This window comes from Carcharodon carcharias, chromosome 8 (assembly GCF_017639515.1).
Source record: "Carcharodon carcharias isolate sCarCar2 chromosome 8, sCarCar2.pri, whole genome shotgun sequence".
NCBI classification, from domain to species: domain Eukaryota; kingdom Metazoa; phylum Chordata; class Chondrichthyes; order Lamniformes; family Lamnidae; genus Carcharodon; species Carcharodon carcharias.
The window spans coordinates 150136412-150163119 of NC_054474.1; the positions used below are offsets into that span (position 1 = coordinate 150136412).

At 43.4% G+C, this 26708-nt stretch overlaps 1 protein-coding gene across 3 annotated transcripts in view; it reads right to left on the reverse strand.

The window, feature by feature from the left end:
* Nucleotides 1–524: 524 nt before the first annotated feature.
* The window catches only part of tbc1d13 (TBC1 domain family, member 13), a 38432-nt gene continuing 12248 nt past the window's right edge, over nt 525–26708 (reverse strand). For 2 of the 3 annotated variants that reach the window (XM_041194147.1, XM_041194149.1), the window contains exons 5-12: nt 26210–26309; nt 25634–25716; nt 23561–23720; nt 16785–16986; nt 15168–15331; nt 12365–12525; nt 8873–8930; nt 525–4262 (exon numbers count right to left, since the gene is read on the reverse strand). In XM_041194147.1, coding sequence (XP_041050081.1) covers nt 4197–4262; nt 8873–8930; nt 12365–12525; nt 15168–15331; nt 16785–16986; nt 23561–23720; nt 25634–25716; nt 26210–26309 — 994 coding nt within the window. In that variant the 3' untranslated portion in view covers nt 525–4196. Of the gene's footprint in view, nt 4263–8872; nt 8931–10730; nt 11118–12364; nt 12526–15167; nt 15332–16784; nt 16987–23560; nt 23721–25633; nt 25717–26209; nt 26310–26708 lie in introns of those variants that run through there. The other variant, XM_041194148.1, reaches the window with a different exon arrangement.

Genomic DNA, 26708 nt, shown 5'->3' on the forward strand with positions numbered 1-26708 from the left:
TCTATACGATTATCCATTGAGATATCCACAATGTCATTCAAACGCTTATCCAAAACAGTTTGCATTTCCACACACAAGGAATACATAGTACACTGAATTGACACTAGTCTGACGAGCAATTTGACCCCAAAAAACATCACAATTTTGAAAAGTAAATCTAAAAAAGAATCGTTGTATTCTTAGCCCATAATCTAGAAGGTTTTCACCTTTTGACACAATCTTGCCATTCAGCCACAGACATGAATTCACATGAGAAAGAATCAAGAGGATGAGAACAGAATCTGTGCCACCTTAATGGTGAATGACCTTTGCCCTCAAGCACCACGAATGAAGTGGGCCAAAGAAGAAATGTTGATCTTTAAATCATTGTGACATTGCCCCTTAACCATTTCCTAACTATCCAAGTTTCTTTATGGCTTTGTTTTTTGCTCTAAGCTCCCCCCATACAAAATGTATGGAGTTTCTTGGGCACTCATGGTCAGGGTTAATGGGGGGGGGGGGGGGGGGGGGGGGGGGGGGGGTGTTGCAGGGGCAGGGGAGAGAGAGGGGAAATGGGATTAAGGCTGGGGTAGGCAAAAGCTGGGTTATTGTGCAGCCAGAGATAGAAAATGGGCTTCCCAGGTTCAAGAACTCTTGCAACTTGAAATGAGATTTACAAATAAGCAAGAATAAATTGGAATGTTCCCTTGATGTGGGGGGTGGGGAGAGAGATTATGATGGCTTAGTCCTGGGGTTTACCATTTTGCTACTGGGAGAGGACCCACAAAGCAGAGGTGTCCAAATGCCACCCCTACGGGCAGCCCGAGACGCAAGCAATCCAACTCCCAGAGCCCAAACGAGGGGCATCAATTTTAAAATTAGAGCTAGGAATTCAGGGGCAATGTCAGGAAAAATTTCTTTACACAAAGGTTGTGGAAATTTCCCCAAAAAGCTGTTGAATCCGGAGGTCAACAGGAGCTCTCAAAACAGAGTGTGATAGATTTTTCTTAAGTGAGGTATTAAGGATGACAGAACCAAAATGGACTTAAAATACAGGTCAGCATTGTTCTAATAGAATGGCAAAACAGGCTCGAGGGGCTGAATGGTCACCTCCTGTTCCTTTGACTTATGGAACTAGAAGATTGGAAAGGGCAGTTTTGTCTTTAAGCGCTGGTGCCTTATTTGTGGATAAATCCTGAAACTGAATCCAGGATCTGTTAGTAACCGAAACTCCAGATATATGGGGGATTAATTGCAACGGAGATTTTAACTCTAGCTCTGGCCCATCCCTGAGACTTCTGTACAAGCCTTGGAGGCAAACGTTTGAACCCTCTCTGGCGAAATTGCTGTGTGTTTTATGAGCTGGCATCAAGTGCTAGCACTAAATAAGGTTTTTAAACTTTATTTTTTGGCATGCTTAAACCAGAAAGAGCTCCCATTTTCCCACAAAAAGACAAGCGGGACCTTTCTTTGCTTGGAAGAGAGGTTGGGCAGGCAGGAAAAAGGTCCAACGGGGGCCAGAAGCAGAAAAAGGGGGAGCATCAAGATACAGAATGCTCCAAACATTGAACATCATAATACAAAGACAAGTCCTGAAGACGTAACCATCAAGGTATGCGATCCACCAAAACAAAACATCACTAGGCAGTTATGATCGAAAATACAATGGGATACACTGCTGGATGTTCTCCCTCATCAGCAGCATTTTAAAGGCACAGCACTGATCAGAATTAAAGTTTCCATGCTCCACCCCCTTGCCCACCTAACACTGAAGAAAGTTTCTGACTGACCTTGCAGCTCCTTGCTCACTGGCTCTTCATTCAGAATCTCATTAACAGTGCCAGGACGGGGTAGCAGAGCACTGGCCGATTGCAAACAGATGAACTGATTCAGTTAATCGGCTGGAAAGACCCTTCAACGTTAGGTGGGTGGAGAGGGGCAAAAACATTTGCGCCTTAAAACACATGGTTGGCAATGCCAATGTGGGGAAGGGGAGCATGTAACTAGGAAAGTTGTGCTGTCAGAACTTTTGCCCCATTACAAATCACTTGCCCTAATTATCAAAAGATAAACCTCCAAATTACATACACCAGATACTGATTTAATCCTTTGATGATTCTAATTTCATGCAAACATTAAAAATAGAAACAACGACAATTCCTGGACTTGTACATGTATCACAAACAGCTAATTATTGACTGCCTATTGCATCAGATTGTACAATAAACTCACACTTGATTAAGGAATGTGATTACTGGGGTTGTAGCTTCAATTAGCAGGAATATCAAGAATGGGAATCCAAGTGTTGACGGTTTGGTCCTGCCCAATTATAATCTTCATTTTTAAGTAAAGTTTTTTTTTTAAAACGCAACGATCAGTGTCGGAACAACTCAAATCCCAAAATCAGGAGTGATGCTGGTAGGAGATCACACAGCCTAGAAATCCTGACTGGTGATGGTGATAGGTGAGTGCAGGACACACACAGTTGGCGACCCATCTAAAACAACAGAGTTAATAACAGGGATGGAAATAGGCGCAAGAGGAGCCTTCCTTCCCCAGATGTATTGGGTATCGCCATCACATCAGTCCAATTACTTTCTGTTAGAAAGGCAAGTTACCTTATAATACAAAAGTCAGGATGGTTTAGTATTAAGTAAGGGAGGGTGGGGGGTGGTAGATTAAAGGACAGCACTAAAAACCCAGGTGTCCAGGTGGTTTAAGACAGCTGGAGTTACACTTGGCCAAGATGACTGACTAGCCATGTCAATACTAACTAGCGAACCTTCCACTAGCAGTTAGGAAGCTGTTGCTTAAAGATCGAATATGATAATTTCAGATATTTCCCCACGTATACAAGCTGCTCCGGTACAGCTTTTATTTTTTGCATCAGACCCTGGTGGGAGTTATTTATGATTTGTAAATCCACAGGTACCTAAGCAAAATTGGGATATTTTTCAGACAGCCTTGGTTTAAACCAACAGAATAAGGAGTCATGGATTGGAGGGAGGGAGGTGGGGTGGTGTTGGTGGTTGAGTGGGAGATTTGGGATTGTTATGACTAATTTTACATGACCAATTTGGACAATGTGCACCCTAAAGCGCCTTGGGTTTAACACCTCTTCTGCAGATTCATTAAAAAAATTATAAAGGACTTCTCATGGGAGACTGGAGTGCAGTAGAAAGCTTAAATATAAGTTTAACTGTAGTGATATGAGTTCTTGTTCAATGAGGTTTAGCGAGTATCAATATCTTTGCTGAGTATCAGTCATTGATTCTTGAAATTTCAGGTGCTGCATCAGAGCCGAGGTGCTCTGCACTTTGTCCCAAATCAATAGCAAATACTCAAAGCCCAGTCAATGTGAAAACCCAGATACAGTCGTTATTTAAATTTACTCTGAGCCTGCAAGAAGCTTCTGCACTGCTCCCTACTGGCACACAGTGGCAGATTTAAGTACTGAAGGAAGCAGGGCACACCTGTAAAAATATTCCCTCAAATCCTGAGATTATTTTGGTCAGTCACATCCTGGTCTCTAAAAACACACCATAACTTTCAACCCTTGTGGCCATATTGCTGTGATACTGAAGATTCAGGAAATTTCACTGCATCGTGCAACACTAGTCAGTGAGGAGTTCACAGATTGCATTTCAAAGTAACACAAGGTTGAATGTTTTTTGTTTGGACTGGACAGTTCAGGTTGAAGCAACTGAGCTCTGACCCACTGATTTTCAAGGTTAAGTTGTACTAGGCCAACTCTAGACATCTCCATCACAGCACTACAGTAGGTAAACCTTCAGCAGTAACTGATCTGCACAAAAGTTGTCCTTCCTTTAGCTGTGATAAGGTTTTATTTATTAATTTATCTTGTTACCATATTCTTTCATTGGAGGAAAGGTCATTGTCTTAATTTGGAGTGCAATTATTACTACCTTGTTCAGCACCAATAATGCATATCCATTAATATTGGAGGGTGGGGAAAGAGAGGGAGAGATTGGGGGAGGAGGTGGGGAGTCACAGGATTGCACAGTACACAGAGTTAAAGATCACCTTTAGCCACACTTCCCTGTGGGTGTGGAGAAGTTTTCCCAGAAGGCACTGCAGAGGCAGGTTTGGTCACTTTCCCACCGTATGTTGTGTGTGTGTGAATGCATGCGTGTGTGTCAGAGAACATGTGTGTGTCTGTGTGGCGTTTCCTGGAACAGAGTACATTTGAACTGTTGTTATGCAGAATCCTGGAGTTCTTTTGCTTTCTTTAGGATCAGGTCAACATCAGAAATTGGATAGTCCTGTCCATGTATCAATGGAGAAAAGAGAAAAACAATCAAATATAGCAAATGATACAGGCAATGTCTATACCATTAGGACTTGTTTTATATCATCTTTCAGGACGTGCCAAAAATCACTTTTACAATGAAGTAATTCTTTTGAAGCGCAGTCAATGTTTTAATGTAGGAAACACAGCAGCCAATTTGTGGACAGCAAGCTCCCACAAGCAGTATTGAAATAACCTTTTTTTGTGATGTTGCTTGAGTAGTAAATATTACCCAGGATTCTGGGGAGTATTCCCTTGCTCTTCTTCGAAATAGTGGCCACGCGGTCTTTTACACCCACCTGTGAGGGCAGCTGAGGTCTCAGTATAACATCTGAAAGACAGCACCTCTGATGGTGCAGCATTCCCTCACCTTTGTACTGCACTGGGACTGTCAGCTCGTATTATGGGCTCAAGTAATGGAAGGTAGTGATGTAGTGGTCATGTCATTAGATTAGTAATCCAGAGGCTCAGGCTAATGCTCTGGAGAGATGAGCTAAAATCCCACCATGGCAGCTGGTGGAATTTAAATTCAATTAATAAAATTTGGAATTGAAAGCTAGTTATCAAAGATGGTGACCATGAAACTATCAAGGCTAACCGGTCCAGCCTTTCCTCATAAGACAACATACCCATTCCTGGTATTAGAAGATAAACCTTCTCTGAACTGTTTCTAACGCACTTACATCTTTCTTTAAATAAGGAGACCAGTACAGTACACAATACTCCAGATGTGGTCTCGCCAGTGCCCTATATAACTGAAGCATAATCTCCCTACTTTTGTAATCATTCCCCTCACAATAAATGATAACATTCTATTAGCTTTCCTAATTACCTGTAGCTGTATACAAACTTTTTGTGATTCATGCACTAGGACACCCAGATCCCACTGAATCTCAGAGTTCTGCAATCTCTCACCATTTAGATAATAAGCTTCCTTTTTATTCTTCCTTCCAAAATGAACAATTTCACATTTGCCCACATTATATTCCATTTGGCAGATCTTTGCCCACTCACTTAATCTATCTATGTCACTTTGTAGCCTCCTTACGTCCTCTCCAAAATTTACTTTCCTACTTATCTGTGTCAAATCATAAAAGTTGAGGCCCCAGCACAGATCCCTGGGGCACACCACTCATCACATCCTGCCAACCAGAAAAAGACCCATTTATGCCAACTATCTACTTCCTGTTAGCTGGCCAATCTTCTATCCATGCCAACATATTATCCTGTACACCATGAGCTTTTATTTTCTGCAATAACCTTTGATGTGGCACTTTATCAAATGCTTTCTGGAAATATAAGTACAGTACATTCACCGGTTCCCCTTTATCCACAGCACGTTGACTGCCCTCTGAAATGGCCTAGCAAGCCACTAGGTTCAAGGGCAATTAGGGATGAGCAACAAATGCTGGTCTTGCCAGAAACAGCTACATTTCATGAAAGAATAAATAAAGTCTTTGGAGTAGGACTCAAACATATAAACTCAGAATGCCATCCACTGAACCATGGCTGACATGTTTCAAAAACACCAAAATTTTTTTTATTATTCATTCACGGAACGCGGGCTTCACTGGCTGGGCCAGAATTTGTTGCCCATCAATAGTTGCCCTTGAGAAGGTGGTGGTGAGCTGCCTTCTTGAACTGCTGTAGTCTATGTGGTGTGGGTACACCCACAGTGGTATTATGAAGGGAGTTCCAGGATTTTCACCCAGCGACAGTGAAGGAACGACGATATATTTCTAAGTCAGGATGGTGAGTGACTTGGAGGGAACCTTCCAAGTGGTGATGTTCCCATCTACTTGCTGCCATGGTCCTTCTAGATGGTAGTGGTTATGAGTTTGGAAGGTGTCGAAGGAGCCTTGGTGAATTCCTGCAGTGCATCTTGTAGATTGTACACACTGCTGCTACTGTGCATCAGTGGTGGGGAGAGAGACTGTTTGTGGATGGGGTATCAATCAAGTGGGCTGCTTTGTCCTGGGCGGTGTCAAGCTTTTTGAGAGTTGTGGGAGCTGCACTCATCCAGGCAAGTGGGGAGTGTTCCATCCACTCCTGACTTGTAGATGTTGGACAGGCTTTGGGAAGTCAGGAGCCGAGTTACTCCTCGCAGGATTCCTAGCCTCCGAGCCGCTCTTGCAGCCACAGTATTTATATGGCTAGTCCAGTTCAGCTTCTGAACTGTTACTTTACACAATAAGAGCAAGAGAAGGCCATTCAGCTTAACCCTGCATTCATCTTTGGGGCTGAATAGTGTGTGTTTGTGTTACTGGACCAGTATTCCTGAAGCCTAGATTAATAACCCAGAGAACGCAAGTTCAAATCTCACCATGGTAGTTTGAGAATTTGATTTTAGTTTAAAAAGGACATGTTTTGAATAAGATTGCTGTGATTAGTCAACAACTCCATTATCACTGCATCATGCAACTACCAGAATGGCAGAAGGCAAAGGAAATAAACCTTGGTCTTTTTACACTTAGCGATTGCAATGTGTACTCTATTGTAGACTGCACCCTCTACCCCATGTACACATGTGCACAAATCACCTGGTGTTCCTTAAAATAAGGATCAACAAATTCCTTTCCCTCAACTCCTATGGAGAGGATGACAGGGGGTTTGGGTGGGGTGGGGGTGGGGATTGAAGCAATGCCAGTATCATATACACAAATTTTTGAAGGTGGCAAGGCAAGTTGATAGGAAAACAAACATATAGGATGATTGACTCTATAAACAGAGACACAAGAATACAAAATCAAGCAAGTTATCCTAAACCTTTATAAATCACTGGTCACACCTCAACTGGAGTAGTGTGTCCAATTCTGGGCACCGCACTTTAGGAGGGATGTTCAGACCTTGGAGGGGGTATGGAGGAGATTTACTGAAATGATTCCAGGGATGAGAAACTTCAGTTACATGGAGAGACTGGAGTAGATTGGATTGTTCTCCTTAGAGAGGCGGTGGTTAAGGGAAGATACAATAGGTGTTCAAAATAGATAGGGAGAACGTGTTTCCACTGGCAGGAGGATCAGTAATCAGAAGGCCAGATTTAAGATAATTGGCAAAGAAGTCATGGATGGAGATGAGGAGACACTTGTTTGTTTGCTATGCAGCAAGTTACAATTACCTGAAATGCACTGTCTGAAAGGGCAGTGGAAGAGATTCAATAATAGCTTTCAAAAGAGATTCTAATAAATACTTGAAAAGAAAAAACATTTGCAGGGCTGTGGGATTAGTTGGATAGCTTTTACAAAGAGCTGGCACAAGCACAATGGGCCAAATAGCCTCGTTCTGTGCTGTATCATTCCAGCTGTATGACCCTACAATGCTCCTTCACAAAAGCTATTGGTCCAGCTCCCTGTTAAATATGTACTCATTGATTTGACAAGCTTATAGTTCTAGATCTGGGTTGGAGGGAAGGGCAGCACATCTGTGGAAAAAATCTATGGGTTCAATTCTCATTGCAACTTACCCTTAACCCCATCTGTTCCAGTGGGGTGAGTTCTACACAGAGCACTGCCATCAGAGACTATACGGGGGAGTGGGAGGTGATAGCAAGGCCAACTCCACCCAGAGATAGGTATACCTGCCAACAAGTGGTGCTGTACTAGCTGCAGACAAGGGGAAGTGTGTGTGGTAGTGAAAGAGGTAATAGGAAACAAACGCCTCATCGAAAGAGCTTAGTGAATGTGCCAACTCTTCTGCAGAGATGTGCAATTGGTCCTAGTATGCTGCTCTTTCCCAATAGCCTGCAATTTTTTCCTTTTCAAGTACTGATCCAATTCCCATTTGAAAGTTACCATTGAATATGCTTCAGTCGCTCTTCCAATGCTGTAAAACACTGAACTGCAGCATTCATGCTGCTGCAATGACCCCACAGTTTGGGGAATAGTATATAAAAAGCAGTGAGGATATCCAGTGTGATGTTCTAACCTGGAAACAGCAGGTTCCTTTCTATTTGTAGAAACTCCTCTGCAGGTTAGTCTCTATGCCTTTGTAGAGGACAGTTAACTCTGTCACCAAGGTCAAGGCTGCCAGCTTCAACAGTACATTAAATTCTACACAAAACGGTGGCAAGTGCTCGTGCTGGTATAACTTATACCTTCCTCACTAAAGGTAGCAAAGCAAGCTTTTAGCTCAGTGGTAGCATTCTCATCCGAGTGAGAAGGTGCAGGAGTTCAAACCGACCCCAAACCGAGTCCCAGTGAGTGGAGACCAGAGCTGCCGCTCCGAGTTGACATCCAGGAGGATACTCATGTTTGGCAAGTGTGGGTGACACCTCCCCCTCATTATGTGGGCTGTGGGAGCCCATAAAATCCTACCGCCCATGTAAGACTAGACCCCCCTCTCCCAAATTGACTGGTATAAAGAAATGGTTATGGCCATGGATTGAGCGTTCAGATGCTGGATCTTCAGACTGTTAGTTAGCCAGCAGATCCTTTGCACTGTTTGCTTAGAAAGCAGTGTACGGCAACTGAGGTAGCAGGATACACTCTGGCTGCAATCTCACTTTGCAGCAACACTGAAAACCCTAGAGAACCTCAAATGCAATTTTAGAATTTGATTATTTTTAATAGGAGGAAATTGTCTCACCTGTAGTAACCTCATGTTTATAGTGAAGTCTCCAGCAAGCAGCTGATCCCGAATCAAACTACAAGAAAAACATATAGCTGCCATTAATGTGCAATGATCACTAAAGGAAAATCTTGTCCTGATGTGCTCATCCCATCATCACCCTCAATGACAGTCAAAAATATTTTTCTTTATTCTTTCATGGGATTTGGGCAACGCTGAAGGCCAGCATTTGTTGCTCATCCCTAATTGCCCTTGATTTGAGTGGCTTACCTGGCCATTTCAGAGGGCAGTTAAGAGTCAACCACATTGCTGTGGGTCTGGAGTTACATGTAGGCCAGACCAGGTAAGGACAGCAGATTTCCTTCCCTGAAGGACACTTTCCCAAAACAAAATAAATTAAATCAATTGAGCAGCTCCAAGCGAACTGTAAATTATAGGAAAATATGAACCTCATAAATATTGACCTTCATGTTTAGGATCACTTACACTTTCTACCTCTGCATTCTGCTCTCATTTCTTCCAAGCTACAGCTCTGTTCTCCAAGAATATACCAGTTCTACTAAAACGCACAGCCTTAGAGCAAAACATACTATTTCATCTATTACAAATGCGTTGAAACATGGAAGATAAGGAGGCTCAATTTTGTTAACGCAGCAACAGCCGATTAAATGAATTGCAGTACAACATCAGGGAGTCTAACAGTTGGTTGGAGCAATTGTGGTATAAAGGCATGAAATTGCCAATAGGGAGTCAGTAGGAGAAGAGCAAAGGATTTGAGGGGGTGGGGACAGGACTCATTAATGTGACTAGGCTGTGATGTTTAGTTTTTAAGTGAGATCCCTGGAGTGCACAGAGTAACAGCTGAAGAGTATCTGAATCTGAAGGGAGCGTGACTATGCTCGATTCCACTCTGCCTGGGAACTTCTTTTCACGCCAAATTTAAATAAAGACGAAACAACAAAACTCTGGCATCTAAGACTCGTGTTTAATTAAACTCCATATTTAACAAAATCTTTACAAGTCACATTGTGTCCTCTTACTGAGGAGAATACTACAGACATAAAATCCTCTGACACAAATCTATCAGATGTGCAAGGTTGAGTCACACTTCAAAACTGTGAATTCTCTGATTAGAGAGGAAATATCTCTTGATCAATTTCAATTAACTACCTCCAACAGAAATGAAAGAACGTGCATTTCTACAGCACCTTTCACAACTGTGCCAAAGCGCTTCACAGCCAATGACAAAACCCCGACGTGTAATCACCCTGGATTGTGGGAAATGCAAGTCAGCTACTTTATACATAGCAAGATTCCACATTGGCCAGACATAAATGACAACTCTCCAGCTCTTCTTTGAAATAGTGTCATGGGATCATCTAACCCCACCCAAGGAGGCAGGCAGAGCCGCAGTTTAACATCATCTCCGAAAGATGGCACTTCTGACAGTGCAGCATTCTCTCAGAACTCCACTGGAGTATTGGCCTGGATTCTGGGCTTAAGTATTTTTAAAAAATGAGTTCATGGGATGTGCACATCACTGGGAAGGCAAACATTTATTGCCCATCCCCAACTGCACTCAAGAAGGTGGTGGCGGTTGAAAGCTGCCTTCTTGAACCATTAAAATGCATATTCTGCAGGTATATCCACAGTGCTGTCAAGGGGGGAGTTCTGGAATTTTGACCCAGTGACAGTGAAGGAATGGTGAAATAGTTCCAACTCAAGATGGTGTGCAACTTGGGAGGGGAACTTGCAGGTGCTAGCGTTCCCATGTGTCTGCCACCTTGGTAGAGGTGGCAGGTTTGGAAGGTGCTGTCGAAGGAGCCTTGGCAAATTGCTGCAGTGCATCTTGTAGGTGGTACACACTGCTGCCAATGTGCGTCAGTGGCAGAGGGAGTGAATGTTGAAGGTGGTGGATGGCGTGCCAGTATCAAGCTGTGTGTTCAAGTCCCACTCCACTGAGGCAGACAGATTGGCTTGGATATATACATCAAATGGGGAAATTATCAGGGCTACATGGAAAGAGCAGGGGAAGTGAAGCTCGTTGGATAACACATTGAAAGAGCCAGCACAGGCAGGATGGACTGAATAGCCACCTTCCACGTTTTATGATTCTAGGTTCGTTCTTCTGGATGCTGCTCCCCAAAATTAAGCAGCTGCTAACGGTGATCTGTAATAATAAAGCGTCATTCACCTCTTCTTTAAATCTGCCAGTTACGTGATTCAATTCCCTTAGTCCAGTTGTGCCAGAACAGCCTCCTAGCTGAGTGGGTGACATGAAGGAGCTTCAGATGAAACAGGCCAACCAATTGCTATGGTGTGCAGTTATGATATAACAAATTTATGAAAAACTGTTTTAAAGGTCACATTTTGTAAATTTTTGACTGAATTTAAAGACAGTTTCCAAAATGGACTCAGTCACCTGACTTTCTCCTTGTGGATTTGGGTTGGAACCCCTTCAACCAAAGTGGAGACATCCTCAGGCATATACATTTAGAATTATACATTGACTAAATGGCTTTTCCTCCAATACAGACACAAACTGATAAGCCACTGAGAGTTGTGAACAACCTTAACCTTTGATTACCACAGTGGGTACAGAGACTTCAGATATGAGTAATGGAATTACCACTCACTTTATATGGAAAGTGACTCAACATTTTTGCACAGGTGACATGATAATTTTAAAAATGCATTCAAAGGATGTGGGCATCACCTGCTAGGGTAGCATTTATTGCCCATCCCTAATTGCCCTCGAAAGTAGCAGCCATCTTGCCTTGCCTGCAAAAAGCATTGAAAAAGTAGGAAGCGGCAGATCCATAGAGAACCACCTTGAAGAAGTTTGAACCCAGGGAGAGACAGAGAAAGGCATCTAGAAAAAGCCATGGCCTCTGCTATAAAGTAACTAAAAATTTGAAAGTGTCACGCCTGCAGACCCAGAAGTAAGGAGCTTCTCTCCTCCCTGTATACCCTGATTCCGCCTAAGCTCACCTGTTAAAGCAACCTCTGGCAATTTGACAGTGGAAGATATCACAGAGCCAAAACCTTCACTTCAGGCAATGCAACATCTTGACTTCAAAGGTATCAGGCCTCCAATGTATATGGAGTAAACTGATCCAATTTTTATAGGTATCGTTTCATCTTCATTTGTAAATAAATTGTGTGTGTTAGTAACTTTAGCTTTCATTAAGTTACTTTCAGAGCATGTGTGTGAAATAAACTGATCTCTTCCTTTTCAAGTAAAAAGGCTTTGCTGCTGGGTTATTTTTTAAATTGAATTCCTCACTCCAAGGGTGAAATAAACACACACTCACAAATACATTCCTCATGGGCGACTTTAAAGTGTCCGTGACGCAATACTGATAAATTTGATTGACAGACAGCCCTGGCACCACCACCACTCCACACAAAAATTGGTAGCTCTCTGGTTAGAGAAGGAAGCACTGCACCTTTTGAGGTGACATAAGATCTTTCACCAACAACTGAAAAGCTGTGAGCTTTGTTACTTACATCAGCATGGCACAGCAGACCAGGATGAGGAAATCGAACCTGCCGATGTCTGAAAAGAGGGAGTCCCATATTCGGATGACTTCGGGAAGGAGGAACTCCTGTGACAATAATAACGTGAGCCAGCGGAAGGCGAAAAACTGTGGCTTGATGTTCTGCTCTTGCTGAAGCATAAAATGTACAGACGCACATCAATCACAAGATACCCAGTCTGAATTATTCACGTCAAGTAATAGCAACAGGCCATTTGGCCCAGTTGCTCCACATTGGCCTGTTCTCACCCTACTTAATCTAACACAACTGAGATATCCTTCTGTTGCCTCTCCTTAAAGGGTTGATAAACAAATTAAGTATCTCAACCACTATGTGGCAGTGAGCAACAAAATTCCTCCTGAATCTGCTCCTGGATTAGTGACCATCTTTCATTCATGTTGCCTAGTTTTGAACTCCTCCACAAGTGGAGGCACCTTCTCCATGTCTTCCCCATCCAAATTCTTCAATAATCCCATTCGGGTCAGCTTTTGAAAATCAATACATAGTCAATTTGTTCAATTGGCTATTGCACGTAAAATATTTAAAATTGCATACTTCCACCTGCTTAATTTCACCCATCCCTACCCTCCCTTAGCCCATCTGTTATTTAAATCCTCATCCATGCTTTTGTCATCTCTGGACTCAACTATTCCAGCACTCTCTTGGCCAATCTTTTATCTTTCCCCATCTATAAAACTTGAACTCATACAAAACTCTGTTGCTTGCATCCTAACTTGCACCAAATTCTATTCTTGAGCTCGCTCACCTCCAATCACTCCATTCTTCAAAGAGCTTTATTTGAAAATTCTCACCCTTGGGTTCAAATTCCTCCATGACCTCATCTCTTCTCATATTTAAAGCTCCTCCAGTGCCACAACCCTCTTGAGATCTCAATCTTTCAATTCTGGTCTCATGTGAATCCCCCACTTCCTTCCAGTGGCCAAGCCTAACCAATCTCACAAGGGTTTTCTAACTTTACGTCAGATAAGGCAGTTTTAAAAGAATACAGGTGGTACAAGTATTTTCTATCCAAAGATCTTACTTCCTGTTGTCACTATTTTTGGGAACACTTGTATCAATTTTACCCCATTGTTAAATTTCCCATTTAATTTCCCCAGGTCAATGGTTACAGCATAATTACAGGTGCTTGCCACCAGATGGTGCTGATAAAGAGTACAATGTACAATTTTGGTCACCTTGTTGAAGAAAGGATATAAATGCATCAGGAGTTCAGAGAAGGCTCACTCGATTGATGCCTGGGATGGATGGGGGGGGCGGGGGGGTATTCTCATGAAGAAAGATTAGACAGGCTGGGCCTGTGTCCACTGGAGTTTGGAAGTTTGAGAGGTGATCTTATTGAAATATGTAAGATCTTGAGGAGACTTGGTAGGGTAGATGCTGAGAGGATGTTTCCCCTTGTGGGAGAGACTAGAACTAGGGGACACAATTTAAAAATAAGGGGTCTTTCATTTAAGATGGAGAGGAAGAATTTTTTTTTCTCTCAGAGGGCTAAGAATCTTTGGAATTCTCTTCCCCAGAGAGCAGCGGAGGCTGGGTCAAGGAACATTTTTAAGGCAGAGGTAGATAAATTTTTGACTAACGAGGAAGTCAAAGGTTATCAGGGTTAGGCAGAATGTGGAGTTGAGGTTACAATCAGATCAGCCACGATCTTATTAAATGGTGGAGCAGGCTCTAAGGGCCGAATGACCTACTCCTGCTCCTAATTCATATGTTCATATGGCAATATTTATCCCTCAACCTATATCACTAAAACAGATGATCTCTCCATCATTATCTCATTAATGTTTGGGGCCTTGCTGTCAGCAAACTGGCCGCCACATTCCTACATTCTACCATTTCACAAGTACTTAATTGACTGTGTTTGGACATTGAGGTTGTGAAAGGTGCTATATAACTGCACGAAAAAGAAAAAATAAAACAAAAACACTTGCATTTTATTTAGCACCTTTAGGGAAATGGTTATCAAGCAAAATTTGACACTGAGCCACATAAAGCAATATTAAGACATACCAGGCTGCTTACCCTTGTTCTGTTAACTTTTTTTTTTACTGCTTTTTTACCTTTATGCCACTGTCAGCACCTCCTTTAGCCCTTAACACTACAATTAACACTCGGTTTCTCTTTTTGTCCATGACATCTTTGTCAATCGCTCCTCAGCCACCACCTATCACTGGCCTTCTATCCAGCTTCACCTGCTCCATCCACCTTAAAACTGTATAAATTTAATCACATTTCTACTTCTCTTTAGCTCTGAAGGGTCATACAGATTCGAAATGTTAACTCTTGTTTCTCTGTCCACAGATGCTGTCAGACCTGCTGAGTTTTTCCAGCATTTTCTGTTTTTATTTCAGATTTCCAGCATACACAGTATTTTGCTCTTATATTAAAACATACCTCATTGACTAAGTATTGTAAGGAGCATTTTAAAAGGAGGAGAGAGGGGTTAAGGGAGAGAATTCCAAACTTCGGGACAAGGCAGTTGAAGATACAGTCGCCAATTAAGAGAAATTAAGATTGGGGATGTGCAAGAGGCTAAATTTGGAGCGCAGGATCTGAGGGGCTGGAGGAAGTTACAGAGAGAGAGTGTGAGGGGCAAGGCCATAGAGGGGTTTGAAAACAAGGATGGGAATTTCAAAGTGGCGTGACAATTCAGGAGTCAGTGAGGATCAGCGTGCTCAGAGGGTGATGGGCAAGTGGGACTTGCAGCACTCCCCAGTGTTCAAGCTCCTCCCTCTGGTGCACAGTTTCTTACCAGTTTAAGATAAAGGTCCATGTCTTTCTCTTTCAGTGTTGAGTAAACCTTCTCCATTTTATAACTGATCCCGCACTGAGAATCATCCAGGCTCTTTATGAAATTGTCCCTGATTTCTGACATCAGGTTTGTGAAGCAGAAAAATGTGTCAGCCTCTGCATGTTCTGGATAATTTAGGGAAAGAAATAAATATATTAAAAAGGCACGATGCATTTCCCCCCCCAAATTTATACCAGAACATTTTGTTTCTGTATATCAAACGCTGTCCAAATCAATACAGAAATGGAAAATCCTTAATATTTATTTAACCTCTTGAATAATCTCTCTTAAATACTGTAACTACAAGAGCAGGTCAGAGGCTAGGAATCGTGTGACGATTAACTCACCTCCTGACTCCCCAAAGCCTGTCCACTATCTACAAGGCACAAATCAGGAGTGTGATGGAATACTGCCCACTTGCCTGGATGAGTGCAGCTCCAACAACACTCAACAAGCCTAACACCGTCCAGGACAAAGCAGCCCGCTTGATTGGCACCACATCCACAAACATTCACTCCCTCCACCTCCGACGCAGAGCAGCAGCAGTGTGTACCATCTACAAGATGCACTGCAGGAATTCACCAAGGCTACTGTGACAGCATCTTCCAAACCCATGGCCACTAATATCTAGAAGGACAAGGGCAGCAAATGAATGGGAACACCACCACCTATAAGTTCCCCTCCAAGTCATTCACCATCCTGACTTGGAAATATATCACCGTTCCTTCACTGTCGCTGGGTCAAAGTCCTGCAACTCCCTTCCTAACAGCATTATGGATGTACCTACACCACAGGGACTGCAGCGGTTCAAGAAGGCAGCTCACCACCACTTTCTCAAGGGCAATTGGGGATGGGCAATAAATGCTGGCCCAGTCAGCAATGCCCACATCCCATGAACGAATAAAAAAAAAGACTGGAGTAGCCACACAGACAAGGACTGACTCGAGTAGGTGCAGGGTTAGCTGGTTTCATTTGGGGCAGTGGGTGGGGTGCTCCAATTGGCCTTAACAATTTGGGTTGGGAGGAATGGGCATAAAAATCAGTCGGGGCTCTCGTTCCTGATGTTTACCCAGGACTCCCCTGTTAAGAGGAGCATCTGTGTGATGGATGGCCAATAGTGACAGGGTTTGGGCTCAGTGGTGGTGCTCCCCTGTCTGCAGTACTCACTGTCTTAAATGAACTCCTACAAACTTGTGGTGGCGGTGGCCAGGGTGGGGGGGATGGGTAGTCAAAAACTAGGAGCCAGAAGTATAAAAGGTGGCATTAAAAATGCCTAAAAAAAAAACCTCCCTTACCCAGAGATTAGTGAGAATGTGGAACTCGATACCAGTGAGCGGGAGATGTAAAAAAGCAAAGATGCATTTAGAGGAAGCTAGATAAATGTATGAGGGTGACAGGCACAGAAAGTCATGTTGATCTGTTTATATTGGGGGTTGGGGGGGGAATGGGCAGAAAGAGAGAGAGAGAGAGAAAAAGAGGGGTGGGGATTACAGAGGGAATTGTACACCATGCACTAAGCCAGTGGGCCCTTGAAGTTGCGAGGTTTTCACTGCATGACACAGGATCTCTGAACCTCACCTTTCCACTCAGTGTTCGGGTCTGTCGCGAAGGTATAGTAAACCGGCCCCACAATTTCATTCATGCCCTGAACATAAGCAATTCCTGGGTTCAACTTGGCGTAGATGAATAGGATTCGCTCGACCACCTCCCAGTGAGCCTCGCAGCCATTAGGAAGGACTTCATATTCATTGGCTGAGGTTGTTTTGCGAGGGGAAGAAACCTGTCACCATGAGGGGAGAGGGGAAGAAAGAGGGAATCAGCCGAAGGGTGACGTTAAATAATATATTGTATTATAAGAAAGTACAGAACAGGTGGGCCGCCTATAAATAATTGTAACAAAACTCTGACAATAGTGGGGTGGTCCCATCTAATATCTGAAAGCGTATTTTCAGTCAGACTAATGTGGTCAGTCTGAGAATACAGATACATTTTACATTGTTTTAATACAAATGAAGGCGGGGCATTATATAAAGAATAAAAATATATACCAATATAAAAACTTGCATGGTGGTGCTTTCTGGTCAGGATAATGAGGAGGCGATAAGGGGCAGGGGGATCTGGAGATACAGGTACACAATCACTAAAAGTAGGGTTGCAGATAATTAAGGCCATTAAAAAAAAGAGACAAATCACTAGAGGGATAGAATTGAAAAGCTCAGAAGTTATGTTAACTTGTGTAGAACCTCAGTTAAACCACACCTGGAACACTATGAAAAGTTCTGATCTTCATATTACAAAAAAAACGTTAGAGGTGACACTGGTGAAGGTGCAAAGAAGATTTACAAGGATGAAACCATAACTGAGAGAATATATTTAACTCGAAAGGGTGAACAAGCTGGGCCTCTTCTCTAGAAAAGAGAAGGCTGAGATATGAACTGATAGAATTAGGTCTCCTAATAGTAACTACACTGGAGAACGGGTATATAGGAAAAAATAACGAGGTTGTAAGAATGGTACAGTAATAATCATGGATGACTTTAATCTACACAAAGGCTACAGATTGGACGAATCAGATCGTAAAAGGTAAGCCTGGAAGATAAGTGTTTTCAGGACAATTTCTTAGAACATGTTTGAGAGCTAACCAGGGAGCAGGCTATTCAAGATCTGGTAATGTGCAATGAGGCAGGTTTAATTAATGACCTCACAGTAAAGGAGCCTCTAGGTAGCAGTGATCATAACATGATTGATCTCATATTCAGTTTGAGGGAGAGTGGGGTGAGAGTGTGGGTCTAAGACTAGTATCTTAAACTTAAATAAGGGCAATTATAAATATATGAGGACAGAGTTGGCAAAAGTGAACTGGGAAAATAGGTTAAAAGGTAGAACAGTAGAGGTGCAGTGACAGACATTTAAGGAAATATTGCATCTCAGCAAAGATATATTCCATTGAGAAAAAGGCTCTAGGAGAAGGATGCACCATCTGTGGCTAAGTTAAAGATAGTATGAAATTGAAAGAAAGAGTGTATAATACTGAGAAAGTTAGCGGACAGATTTTAGAAATCAGCAAAGAATAAATAATGAGGGAGAAATTAGAGTTGGAGTAAGCAAGCTAGAAATATAGAAACTCTTGCTATCTTTTTATAGATATTTAAAAAGGAAGAGAGTAACTAAAGTGACCCTTACAGGATGAGGCTGGAGATTTAATAATGGGAAGCAAGGAAATGGCAGAAACATTAAACAAGTATTTTGTGTGTCTCTTCACTGTAGAAGACAAAAAATACCAAGAATACTTGAAAATCAAGCGATAAAAGGGAATTTAAAACAATCACTATGGAGAAAAAAAGGTATTGGAAAACTAGTCGAAGTGAGGGTTGACATGATGGCCTGCACCCTAGGGTTCTTAGAAGTGGTTGCAGAGATAGCTAATGCACTGGCTGTGACATTCCTAAATTCCCTAGATTCCAGAAAAGTCCCAAATTAGAAAAATCACTAATGTAACACCTCTATTCAAGAAAGGAAGGAGGTAAAACAGGAAACTACATATTTGTAAGCCAAACATTGATCAAGTAACAAGCAAAGTGGATAAAAAGGAACCTGTAGATATGGTGTACTTTGATTTCCAAGAGGTGTTTGACAAGGTGTCACATCAAAAGTTACTTCATAAAATAAGTGCTCGTGGTGTTGGGGGTAACATATCATGGATAGAGGATTTTTTTTTTAATTCATTCATGAGATGTGGGTGTCACTGGCCAGGCCAGTATTTATTGCCCATACCCAATTGCCCTTGAGGTGGTGGTGAGCTGCCTTCTTGAACCGTTGCAGTCCATGTGGTGTAGGCACACCCACAGTGCTGTTAGGGACGCAGTTCCAAGAATTTGACCCAGTGACAGTGAAGGAATCATGATATATTGCCAAGTCAGGATGGTGACTGGGTTGGAGGGGAACTTCCAGATGGTGTTCCCATGTATCTGCTGCCCTTGTCCTTCTAGATGATAGTGGTTGTGGGTTTGGAAGGTACTGTCCAAGGAGCCTTGGTGAATTTCTGCAGTACATCCTGTAGATGGTACACACTGCTGCCACTGTGCATCAGTGGTGGGGGGAATGAATGTTTGTGGATGTGGTGCCAATCAAGTGGGCTGCTTTGTCCTGGATGGTGTCAAGCTTCTTGAATGTTCTTGGAGCTGCACTCATCCAGGCAACTAGAGAGTATTCCATCACACTCTCCATTTGTGCCTTGTAGATGGAAGACAGGCTTTGGGGAGTCAGGTAAGAGTTACTCACCACAGGATTCCTAGCCTCTGACCTGCTCTTGTAGTCACAGGGCTAGTCCAGTTCCATTTCTGTTCAATGGTGACCCCCAGGATGGTAGCACCATTGCATGTCAAGGGGCGATAGTTAGATTCTCTCTTTTGGGGATGGTCATCACCTGGCACTTGTGTGGTGAAAATGTTACTTGCCACTGATCAGCCCAAGCTTGGATATTGTCCAGGTCTTGCCCCATTTGGACATGGACTGCTTTAGTATCTGAGGAGTCACAAATGGTGAACATTGCACAGTTCTGACCTTATGATGGAAGGAAGGTCATTGATGAAGCAGCTGAAGATGGTCGGGCCTAGGACACTACCATGAGGAGCTCCTGCAATGATGTCCTGAAGCTGAGGTGATTGACCTCCAACAACCATTCTTCTTTGTGCTAGATATGACTCCAACCAGCATAGAGTTTTCCCCAATTCCCACTGACTCCAGTTTTGCTGGAGCTCCTTGATGCCACACTTAGTCAAATGCTCCCTTGGTGTCAAGGGCAGTCACTCTCACCTCACCTCGGGAGTTCAGCTCTTTTGTCCACGTTTGTACCAAGGCTGTAATGAGGTCAGGAGCTGAGTGACCCAGGCTGAACCCAAACTGGGCATCAATGAGCAGGTTGTTGCTAAGCTAGTGCTGCTTGATAGCGCTGTTGATGATCCCTTCCATCACTTTGCTGATGATCGCAAGTAGATTGATGGGGTGGTAATTGGCAGAGTTGGATTTGTATTGCTTCTTGTGCACAGGACATACGTGGACAATGTTCCAGTGTCGTAGCTGTACTGGAACAGCTTGGCTAGGGGCACAGCAAGATCTGGAGGGCAAGTTTTCAGTAATATTGCCATGAACCATAGCCCTTGCACTATCCAGTGTCTTCAGCTCTTTCTTGATATCACGTGGAGTGAATCAAATTGTCTGAAGACTGCCACCTGTAATGCTGGGGACCTCCAGAGGAGAGCCAAGACATCATCCGCTCGGCACTTCTGGCTGAATATTGTAGCAAATGCTTTAGCCTTATCTTTTGCACTGTTATGCTGGACTCCCCCATCATTGAGGATGGGGATATTAATGAAGCCTCCTCCTCCAGCAAGTTTTTTAATTGCCCACCACCATTCACGACTGGATGTGACAGGACTGCAGAGCTTAGATCTGATCCCTCGGCTGTGGAGTCACTTAGATCTGTCTATCACTCGCTGCTTATTCTGTTTGGCACGCTAGTCCTACATTGTAGCTTCATCAGGTTGTCGCCTCATTTTTAGGTATGCCTGGTGCTGCTCCTGGCATGCTCTCCTGCACACTTCATTGAACCAGGGTTGATCCCCTGGCTTGGTGGTAATGGTAGAATGGGGGATATGTCGGGCCATGAGGTTACAGATTGTGTTCGAGTACAATTCTGCTGCTACTGATGGCCCACAGCACCTCATGGTTGCCCGGTCTTGAGTTGCTAGATCTGCTCGATCTGTCCATTTAGCATTGCAGCAGTGCTACGCAACACGATGGAGGGTATCCTCAATGTGAAGATGGGACTTCATCTCCATAAGTATTGTGTGGTGGTTACTCCTATCAATACTATCATGGACAGATGCCTTTGCAGCAGAAAGTTTGATGAGGATGAGGTCAAGTATGTTTTTCCCTCTTGTTGGTTCCCTCACCTCCTGCTGCAGACCCAATCTATCAGCTACGTCCTAAAGCACTCAGCCAGCTACCGAGCCACTCTTGGTGACAGATATTGAAGTTCCCCACCCAACGTACATTCCGCGCCCTTGCCACCCTCAGTGCTTCGTCAAAGTGGTGTTCAACATGGAGGAGTACTGACTCATCATTTATGGGGAGAGGGTGGGCGGTATGTGGTAATCAGGAGGAAGTTTCCTTGCCCACATTTGATGTGATGAGACTTCATGGAGACTAGAATAGATGTTGAGGACTCCCAAGGCAACTCCCTCCCGACTGTATACCACTGTGCCGTCACTTCTGCTGGGTCTATCCTGCCAGTGGGACAGGACATACCCAGGGATGGTGAAGGTGGTATCTGGGACATTATCTGTAAAGTTATGATTATGTCAGGCTGTTGCTTGACTAGCCTGTGAGACAACTCTCCCAATTTTGGCACAAGCCACCAGATGTTAGGAAGGACGACTTTGCAGGATCGACAGGGCTGAGTTTGCCATTGTCGTTTCCGGTGCCCAGGTCAATTCATAAGATATGGGTGTCACTGGCTAGACCAGCATTTATTGTCAGAGGGCAATTAAGAGTCAACCACACTGCTGTGGGTCTGAGTCACATGTAGGCCAGACCACAGTGAAACAGATGGGTTTTTACGACAATCAACAATGGTTTCATTGTTAATAAGTAAATCATTAGATTTTAATTCCAGATTTTTATTGATTGAATTCAAATTCCACCATCTGCTGGGTTCCAAAGGATTACCCTGGGTCTCTGGATTACGAGTCCAGTGAAAATACCACTACACCACTGCCTCCGCCTGGTTCGCTAATGGGAAGCAGAGAGTAGGGATAAATAGACCATTTTTGGGTTGGCAAGCTGTTACTAATGGAGTGCCACAGGGATCAGTACTAGGGCTTCAACTATTTGCAATTTTGGATGAAGGGACCAAATGCATGGTTGCTAAATTTGCTGATGACACCAGGATGTGTAGGAACATAAGCTGTCAAGAGTAGGTAATGAGTCTACAAAGGAATATAGATAAGTAGTGAGAGGGGCAAAAATTTGGCAGGTGGATGTGGAAATATATGAACTTGTCTACTTTGGCAGCAAAAATAGAAAAGCAGCATATTTTAAAAGTCTACGGTACAGAGGGATCTGGGTGTCCTGGTATGTGAATCACAAAACGTTGGTATGCATGTGCAGCGAATGATTAGGAAAGCAAATGGAATCTTCACTCTTATTGGAAGGGGAATGGAATATAAAAGCAGGGAAGTTATGCTACAGTTGTAAAGGGCGTTGGTGAGACCACAACGGGAGTTTGTGTACAGGTTTGGTTTCCTTACTCAGGAAAGGATATAATTGCATTAGAAGCAGTTCAGGAAAAGTTCACTCAACCGATTCCTGGGAAGATTGAGAAGTGACCTTATTGAAACATAAGCCCCCGATGGAACTTGACAGGGTGGATGCTGAGAGGATGTTTCCCCTTGTGGAGGAGTCCTAGCCAGGGGACACGGTTTAAAAACTAGAAGTCTCCCATTTAAGACTGAGATAAAAATTTTTTTTGACGTTGTTAGTCTGTGGAATTCTCTTCCCCGGAGAGCTGTGGAGGCTGGGTCATTGAATATGTTCAAGGCTGAGTTAGACAGATATTTTATCAGCAAGGGTCATGGAAGGGAAGACAGGACAGTGGAGTCAAGGCCACAGTCAGATCAGCCTAGTCCTCATTGAATAGCAAAGCAGGCTCGAGGAGCCGAATGGCCTACTCCTGCTCCTAATTCTTGTGTAGAAGTCTTTAATATTTATGACAGACTGGATGCAGACAAGGTGAGATCAAAACAGGGATTGTTTGGCCGGGGGGGGGAATCATAAATATAAAATAGTCACCAGTCAATTCAGGAGAAACTTCTCTACCCAGTGAGTGGTGAGAATATGGAACGTGCTATTACAAGGAGTATGAGGCCAATAGCATAAATGAATAGAAGGATATGCTGATAGGGTGAGATGAAGGGACAAGGTTGGTGTGGAAGAAAATACCAGAATAGACCTGTTGGGCTGAATGGCCTGTTTCTGTGCTGCACATGTAACTAAAGCAGGCGGTATTGGCTTAAATTATATACTGGCAGATCTTATCTTTTAGTTTTGTGACCAGCGGCATAACATTGGAGAAGGATGAAACTTTATGAACTGAAGAGAGATTAGTAAGATGGAAGGCCGTATGGTTGGGTGTGTTCAACAATCTGTTCAATAACCAAAGGGCCAGAAAATGCCCAACAAGATTAAACTCAGCAAGAATTGGGCAAGGTGAATTTGATTAAATGCCAGACAGACCATATCGCTACCATTTGATTATTAAAAGTATCAGGATTATTCCACACTGAGGACCTTACGTTCGTAACGCCGCTCCGATTGTGCGCGACAGTCTGAGACTTCAAGGTAGTCTGCTCTACCCGCCTGCGAAGTGTTTCAAATTCATTCTGGGGGTCCATGATCAGAAGGCACGGGTAGTCAGTGGGACGTTGGAAAAACGCCATGTCTGGGTATAGCCGTCTAGGAGAAAGAAACAAGTTGGGATTGGAGGTGGGGGCAGAGGCGGTTTCAATAGGAGAGAGGCACAGTCACTTTCAATTCTACCCCCACCTTTTCTTGGCTCGTTTTCCTCCCTCCCCTGCATGCACACCACATGAGATTCCCCAGGCGAGCAGGGGGATCTGGTGTCATCATTAGAGTTTCAGTAAAATCAAGCCATTTATTTCTGGAGTTGCAATCTTCAACTGGAAATTCTTTAAAGTGCAATGGCAAGCAGGTGAAACATTCAAATTCACTCCACTTGTGCTGTGAAAAGCACATGCTTAAAGAGATTTCAATCACCCAAAATCAGAAATGTAACACTGGGGTGAATTACTGGGGCCTACAAATCTGGTACTGACAGCAAGAATGACGTAAGCCATTGGATGTGATGAATTAAGAGTATCACACACGAAATGCACAGCGCATTATAGGCAAGGTCTGTGAGACTATGAAGAGTGTGCAGGAGAATGGGATTAATTGTACCTGTGCTATACGCGCAGTCCAATGAACTCCTACTGAGCTGCACGATTCTATAACTCAAGTGTAGTTCCTCCTCTTTAGTGAATTGGTACTGATACACAGACTGCAACGGTTCAACGCCCATCTCCATCACTTTCTCAGGACAACTAGAGATGGGCAGCAAATGCCAGCCATGCCAACACGCCCACATCCAGAGAATGAATAGATTAAAACAAAGACAAATCTTGCAAGCAACCATCTTATCTACTTTCCAGCCCTTTCCCCAAACGTTGAGTGAGCCAATGATATAGTGATGGAGGAGTCAAAGACTCTTCTCTCCCTGCTCCCCAAATTCAGCCCCCTAGAGGATGCAGCTTTGCTGCAATTGGGGGTTGAAGTGCACAGACCCTGCCGGCTATCTTCTTGTGTGCGCTTGTGGAGGGGGGAGAGAGAGAGAGAGAGAGAGAGAGAGAGAGAGTGAGTGACTTGGTGCTTTAAAGTAACCACTATTAAATGTGTTGCTTAAGCTTCATGGTTCAGTGGGAGCTCTCTTGCATTGGGTCTGAAGGTTGTGGATTGAAATCCCACACCAGGAGTCCTGAGCCGATCATTTAAGGAGCGTAAGAGGCTGTCAGATGTATGCGCCTTTTGAATGAGACATTAAACAGAGGCCAAATCTGTCTCTTTGAATGGAGGGTAAACAACCCATGGTTCTGCTATAAAGAACAGGCAAGGGCGCCACCAAAACAAAATTACTAGAGGGGGTGCCGTGCTGAAGAAGGGTTAAATTATAAGGACAGGTTGCATAAACGTGGCCTGTATTCCCTTGAGTTTTGAAGTTTTGGTTGGGAGTCGGAGAGGGGGCAGCAGCCGAGTGGGTGATCTACTCAAGATGCTTAAAACGTTAAAAGAATTCAACAGGGTTGATGTGGAGAAACTATTTCCTCTGGCTGGGAGGAGTGGGGAAATCAAAAGTGAGGGAGACATGATCTTAAAATCAGAGTTTCATCAATTAGAAGGGAGATCAAGAACCACTTTTTTCCACATTAAAAAATGTGAAATTCTCTCCCGCAAAAGGCTATGAATGCTGAGAATTGAAGCCATCGAGACAGAGGTTGATATATTTTTCTTAATAAGGGATATGGAGCCAAGGCAGGTAAATGGAGTTGAGGTGCAGATCAGCCAGGATCTAAATGAATGGTGGAGCAGCCTTGAGGGGCTGAATGGCTTCCTCCTGCTCCTGTGTTCCTAACTGATCGCTGTTTGAGGGCCCTTGCTCTGCACAAATTGACTGCTAGATTCTACCTACAAAAAGCAATGGCACTTCAGAAGTAATTCACTGGCTCTGAAAGTGATTTGGGGAGGGGGGTGGGGTGTCCCAAGGACCTGAAAGATGCTCCATCATTATTCACTTTTTTTTCTCTCCTGCTTACCGAACATCTTTGTCCACTTGCAGGAGAACCTCGTTGTCCTTAAAGTATGTGTTCCATCGACTGTCAGGGTTTGGATTCAAGGGCTATTCGAGAGAAAAGGAAAAAATTCATTGGAAGAAATATACTGTGGGAATTGCACAAGGGAGACTTTCTTCTAATTGAAATGTTAAAATTCTGACACTCTGCCTGACCTGCTGAGCATTTTTCAGCATTTTCTGCTTTTATTTCAGATTTCCAGCATCTTGCTTTTGTTTTAATCATTGTGAAATCCAGTTTAAAAGGGCTGATTTATCATGCTAACAGTCCAACATTATCCAGAGGATTGAATCACCACTGCTGAGAGACGGTACTACACTTTGAGCGATACGCATTGCTACTTACCACATTTTGGGGCTGATCATGAAAAGGAAGAAATGAGTAGGAAAAGTTTTTGAAATGTGGAGAAGATACACAAAGGGAATTTTAAACAATCCTATGATCAGTCCAAAACAAGCACAAAGACCCAGTACTTGTTGTCAACACCTGTAAACCAGTCACTAATGAAATCTCGTGTGACAGAAAGCGAAGGAGACTCACGTGATCTTCTAGAGTGACATCCTCTCGGATGAAGCCCAGATTTGCCTTGGCGATTCCAGGCTGAATAATCATCTCCTTCAAGAACTGTGCATAAATCTCCCTGCAATTGAATAAACAACTCGAGATCAGGCTAAACCCAGGCCCCAGTTCCACTAGCTCTGACAGAACACTATGCTTACAGACTCCTGAAACCGAAAACATCCCAATGGCCACTCTCATCCTGCCTCTCACTGAAAAGAGGGTGCATTAAAAATATTGTGCTATAAGCTGGATGGTGCACTTTAATACCATGTATTACCTAACATAGCTGGGGTCCTATGGTGCAGTGGTAGTGTCCTTCCCTCTGGGCTAGAAGATTCCGGGTTCAAGACCCACTCGAGGTCAAGGAAGGTGCATTTATAACAGGTTCAATATAGATAATTGTGAGGTGGTACATTCATGTAGGAAAGCTGAGGGGTGACCTGATAGAGGATGAAAGAGATTGATCGGTTTGATGTAG